We start from the raw sequence: 6000 nt of genomic DNA, 5'->3' as shown, positions 1-6000 counted from the left end.
AAATATTTTTTTTCCTATCTTTTGGGGCCAGTTTGGCTCCACCCCCAAAAATTACCCTTCAGTAGCATGGCCAAATGATTAGGCCTAACTCTGTTAAAATAAATATGATTTAATCTTGTGGTATGTTTTATTCCTTGAAATTTCAAACTGTTTTAAAATTCATAGGATAATTATTGGTAGTCTACATGTAAAAGAATCTGCTTGGTAAAGTAGCAAGATTTCAAATATGAACAAATGTCAGGATAGTTTTCACTTGAAGAGAAAGACTTTGCTATGGAGATGATGACAATGATTCTGCCTTCTCTGAGCATTATCTCCCTATAATAGCCACAAATGCAGATCTATGACCTTTGCCATGCTGGCCTTCTGTATCTTTCTTGTGTCCAATCTGAAGCTCCTCAGTAATATCACACGTGGTCCTGTTCTTCCATTCTTTTCCTGAAGGACACACTAGTATTCACAGAAGGCCAGGAAACGTCTTACAGCAAGCAATTTGTGAATACATTCTCAAACAGAGCAGATTATCTGAGCCTCTGTAGAATCATTTGGAACAATTATATACTATATATGAATATTGCAATGGGGTGACTGAGGAACATCACCCCGTAGCTTTTTTCCAACGCTCATCTAAATCCATCTTTTGTTTCACTGTCCCTAGGGTTGACACAACCATCTGTTGAGGCGTTTAATGATTTTTGGAGAACTGCAAAGGGGAAACAAAGAAATCCAAATCTGTACCAAGTAGCACAGGGCCAATTAAAAAACAAAGCAAATAATATAGGTGAGAATATTTCTGTATTTTCCAAAAAATAAAATCAGAATTTATTTTTATTCCACATTTCCACTTTCCCCCTAGGTAGTAGTAGTATCAGTAGTAGTAGTAGTAAATTTATTTATACCCTGCCCATCTGGCTGAGTTTCCCTAGCCACTCTGGGTGGCTCCCAACAGAATATTAAAAGCATCAAACATTAAAAACTTCCCTAAACAGGATTGCCTTCAGATGTCTTCTAAAAGTCAGTCAGTTATTTATTTATTTGACATCTGATGGGAGGGTGTTCCACAGGGTGGGTGCCACTACCAAGAAGGCCCTCTGCCTGGTTTCCTGTAGCTTCACTTCTCGCAGGGATGGAACTACCAGAAGGCCCTTGGCGCTGGATTTCAGTGTTCGGGCAGAATGATGGGGGTGGAGACGCTCCTTCAGGTATACAGGACCAAGGCCGTTTAGGGCTTTTATGTGTTTTGAATGCCTTGCTTCAGATTATAATATTTGGAAACAGGATCTATATTTCTTTGTTCATCTGAGGTGGCTTTCCATGAAGCCTATGCTGTTTAGTATCTGAAGATCTGACATGACCTATAACTAAAATGCTGAATGCATGCAGCATTCTTTATTTTAAAACAATAAACTGCAGATTGTGAAGCAAATTCATGATTATTGTTTTTTTAAAGTTTTTCAATTAAGTTAACTTGTACCAATTGCCCCAGCTTCCCACTCATTGCAAGGGAGGCTTTGTAGCTCATTGGCTGAACTCACACTTCACATATAACAAGGTCCCGGGAGCAACATGCAAATAGCATATACATTTAAAGACTTTCAGGTACCAGGCAGAGATTCCATACCTACCAAGTGTCACAGGGAACATCTCATCTCATCTCAAAAATGGAACATCTCATTTTTTGGTGTGAGATTGCAACAGCCATTTAGGGTGCCATGATCTCACATGCTCCATGGTGAGTCACATGATCCATGCTGCAATCTTGCCCTGAAAAAATGTATGAAATCATGGTGCAGGTCATGTGACTCCCCCTGGAGCACATCCTGGTTTTTGATCTGAAAAGTATGGGATTCTGGGACAGAGGACAATACTGGGCTCAACGAACCAACAGTCTGAAGAGATCTAGTTCTTCATTCAGCAGTCCTGGTCATCATAAGTCAGACCCACTCTCCTGATCTATTGTCAAATGCTGGGTAAAAGACAGTGATGTTTAGATCTAATTGTATAGGCAAGCTGGCCCCGTTCACTAAGGCTGCCTAATGGAAAGTTAATTGTAGAGCAGTGGAAAGGCATATAATGTGAATGAGCTAGAAACAGTGGCAGACATAGAGGTGTCAGGCAGCTATGCTGGGGCTGCAGAGTTATGCATTTGGGGATGTGTCTCATGCAGATGTGAATCAACCAGGGAGTGGTGACAGGGAAATTTTTTTGAAGGCACTGAAATTTCTAAGAGTGACTTATTGTCTTGGGAAATTGCTGAAAAAGCAATGCTTTTGTAGTCCTCCCCTCACCCCCCGGTATATGTTTCTTCAAGTAACTATGCAAGGCAATATAAGAGGCAACCAATGAAACCTTTATTTATCCAAAAGTACAACTCAAGACTCTTATGCTGACTAATTATTTTAAGGGATCTAATAGGCATATCTGCTTTTGATCAGTCACATGTTTTTTCCCCACACCCTCCATTAACACAGATAGTGATTTTGTTGCACCATACCAAGTTCGCCTGCGTTTTCCACCTAGTGGTGCTCTGCTAGGAACCAGATCTGGCTGTTTATGAAAAGAACAAATTGAGTGAGAGCAATTTCTGTGTTATTTAAATCCTCAGATCTGATGCTTGCCGAGCTGCAAATGGAAAGAGGGCAAAATAACACGAGCCAACCAACTCAATGTGTACATTTGAGATGAAAAGGATGGTAGGGGTTTTTAAAATCCATATTCAATTTTGCTGATAATTTCCCCACCAAAAGTAATCATAACTTCTGCAACTGCTAATTCATAGGCTCAAGACGTAACAACTTTAGTGGGTTATTAGAAACCATAGGTGGGATCCAAAGATTGAAGCTTCTGTCCACATTCCGGGGCTTTGGGGCATTCTCTGATTCCATTCTGGAGCACCTTGAGTCCCCCCAAACAGCCACCCTTGAAAGTCAGGGGCTTTTCCAGAGCAACCTCTGATTCAGGACAGGGAGCTAAAGTTGGACACTAGTGCATGTACCGAAGTTCTTGGTTGCATGCATTGGGTTCTTGGGAGACTAGACCAGCAGAATTAGAAACAGATAATCTGGTGCAAATCTTTACGATGCAAGAGCCAATTACCTTGGCCCGGTAAGTCTAGATAGATACCTTGTTCCAGACTACAGATGTGTGTAGTGGAACATGTTTGAATGTTCACCCCAAGGGGGCAAAGCTGTCTGCACAGAAAATTAGTACATCAAGAGAGAGGCTAGATCAGGTCTCTTGTCCCTGGTTTTCTATTTGAAATGGTTTCTTTCTTCTTCTCCTTTTCAAGCTGGAGGAGCACTCAGTCATACAAATCCCCTATCTGTAGTCTGAAGTGCTGTCTAGGAAGAGCTATCGCATGATTCTCCATTAGTGTACTGAAGTGGAAATAATGGAAGTGTGCAGTACAACCGAAGGGGTTCAGGAAGTCTTCTCATCCTGTTGCTCCATGGGCAAACCAGAGAGCTCTGGATTAATGGCAAGGTTACAATATTCAATGAAACAACACATGGTAGAATTGAAGGTAGGGTTGCCATACATCCGGGAAAACCCAGACATGTGCTCTTTTGGGGGACCAACATGCCCATCCAGGCAGATTTTAAAGGAAATGCCGGGTTTTGGAGGGTTTTTTGGGCTCGGACTTGGGCTCAGGCTCAGGTAGATTGGGCTAGGGCAGGCATCCCCAAACTAGGCCCTGCAGATGTTTTGGGACTACAACTCCCATCATCCCTGACCACTGGTCCTGTTAGCTAGGGATGATGGGAGTTGTAGTCCCAAAACATCTGGAGGGCCGAGTTTGGGGATGCCTGGGCTAGGGCTTGCTAGCCCGAGCCAGGGAAACAGGCATGCAGGCATGGTGGAGACCCCTTGTGCCTCTTTCCCTGACTGAGGCTGTCCTATTTTTTGTTCAAGATATGGCAACCCTAATGGAAGGTGATGACCCAAAACAACTGCCTGAGTTTTTGAGATGGGGCAGAGGAACCATACAGCATGATGGTATTACAACAAAGGCAAGCCTGCCTGAATGTTAGAGGAAGAAAGGGATAACCTGACACAAGACTGCCTAGCTGAATGCCATGCCTAGTCTAAACCACAGAGGAAAATGGAAAACAAAACAGAAGCTGCAATTCCTAATTACCAGATTACCCATGTCATTCAGAACGAGGCTGTTAACAGAGAATGTTGTTCCTATTAGACAGTGGTCCCCAAAAAGTAACAGAAACAAAAACACCACCAGATCCTAATTGGCCACTGAAGCATGATCACATCCTTCCTGTCAGATAAAGCAACAGATAAGGCTCTATCAAGTCATAGCTCCACCCAATGTGCAACAGAGGAACATGCATACAAAAGAGCCAAACTGCCAAGCAATGGCTGGCAATGAATTTGTAGAACACATATGCAGATGTCAATCTGACCCAACAGACTTTCGCGGACATCTACCTGCATTGGGAAGCCTGCACACAAACAGGTGATTGTGGTTGCCATTCTACTCCATCTCCAGTGCAGCTGCAGGGGCTGTAGAGATAGGGCCTAAATACAAAAGCTGGGGATGTTTCCCATCAGGAGGCACATTAGGGTTCTGGATTTTGTTCCCCTCTGCCAAATTCCTATAGGTGAAAATGCTGCTCTTCAAACTGGATCCACATACTATCCCACCTACTATCCTACCTTTGTTCAAACGCAGAGTTGGATAGGGCCGTGCATATATATATATATATATATATATATATATATACACACACACATATTTTTGCAGAAGCTGCGCATACAACACAATGCAATAAAGAATGACCATTTCATCCTTGTCATGAGAAAGGAGTCCTTAATTTATTGTCTGCACAATTTTAGTGGCATTTTAGGCGTTGTTGCATGTGTCTGCACCATTAAATTTCCTAGGAGGATTGTGTTTTTTAATAAAACAGCAGAATCTGGGGCAAAATAAATGAACAGAATGGCAGGACTGGGTTTCCAGCAAGAAATAACTTTCTCTGCTTTAAAAGTAGGAAATTAGAACATGAACCAAAAAAAGGGAGTACCAGTTAAAATCTGGAGAAATATTTTACTGCCCTCAGTCCCATTAACAGGTCTTCTTTGGCACTTGAGAATGGTCACAAGTAGTTTGCCTTTTTTTTTATTCATAGAGAACAAAATTTACAAAGTCATTCATACATTTTTTCTTTTTTTTCTTTTTTTCTTTTGTTTGTTTTTTACTGACTTTGAAAATTGGGAATATTCAAAATACACTTTTTACCCCACTTCATTCTTTCATTATTTACAGATATGTACAAGAAAAATGTAAGAGTTCTTTTTAATTGTATTAAAAATCTTTGCTGGTCGATTTCATTATATGGATGTTCCATGGGACGAATCCATGGCTTCTGGAATGACTCCCCCCGGCACAGACTGAAAGGACATTGGGATGGGGGTTTTCACAGGGCTCTGACGAAATAGTCCTCCGTTTGGTGATCTGTGTTTACACTGTATAGAGGGCATGGTAGCTGAGCTGCTCAGAGGCAGCGGCAGGTTGCTACCAGAGGCACCTGTGAGTGTCCTGCTGGCACCATGAGTTGTCTGTTCTGGTAAAAAGGAGGTGACAGAAAGTTGTGTGTTCTGGTATTCACGGACAGGCTCTAGGGTCTGACTGGGTGGCATGCCCCCAATCTCCAAGGCTGAGATTTCGATGGATGCTGGGGAGAGTTGCTTGTGAGCTAAATCTTCATCGATTAAACTGTTCATACGTCTGTGGACCTGTTCCAGGTTCACTTCTTTATCCTATGAGAGAAGAGAGAAAAGTTTATTAATCCTGAAGTATTGGGGAGGCTCTATTCCCATCCAAAGAGAAAGTGGTGACAATTTTTTCTAGTTCCCATGTAATTTGTCCTTCTCCCCACAGTAAAGCCTAAATGTATGTCTTTGTGGCGTCTGGGTCTAGGCTGCTATTATGAAGACTCCTTTGACTATCTTTGCTGATTTAGGTCAGCCTTCCATAACTTGTGA

At 42.0% G+C, this 6000-nt stretch overlaps 1 protein-coding gene across 5 annotated transcripts in view; it reads right to left on the bottom strand.

The window, feature by feature from the left end:
* Positions 1-2329: 2329 nt before the first annotated feature.
* GRID1 (glutamate ionotropic receptor delta type subunit 1) overlaps positions 2330-6000 on the bottom strand; it is a 737412-nt gene continuing 733741 nt past the window's right edge. For 4 of the 5 annotated variants that reach the window (XM_081861132.1, XM_081861134.1, XM_081861135.1 and 1 more), the window contains 2 exons: positions 4773-5775; positions 2330-4492 (listed from right to left, as the gene is read on the bottom strand). In XM_081861132.1, coding sequence (XP_081717258.1) covers positions 5347-5775 — 429 coding nt within the window. In that variant the 3' untranslated portion in view covers positions 2330-4492; positions 4773-5346. Of the gene's footprint in view, positions 4493-4772; positions 5776-6000 lie in introns of those variants that run through there. The other variant, XM_081861136.1, reaches the window with a different exon arrangement.

Source organism: Podarcis erhardii (assembly GCF_964252035.2).
Source record: "Podarcis erhardii genome assembly, chromosome: 5".
NCBI lineage: Eukaryota > Metazoa > Chordata > Lepidosauria > Squamata > Lacertidae > Podarcis > Podarcis erhardii.
The sequence above is the reverse complement of the archived record's forward strand: the minus strand, read 5'-3'. Positions and strand labels throughout refer to the sequence as shown.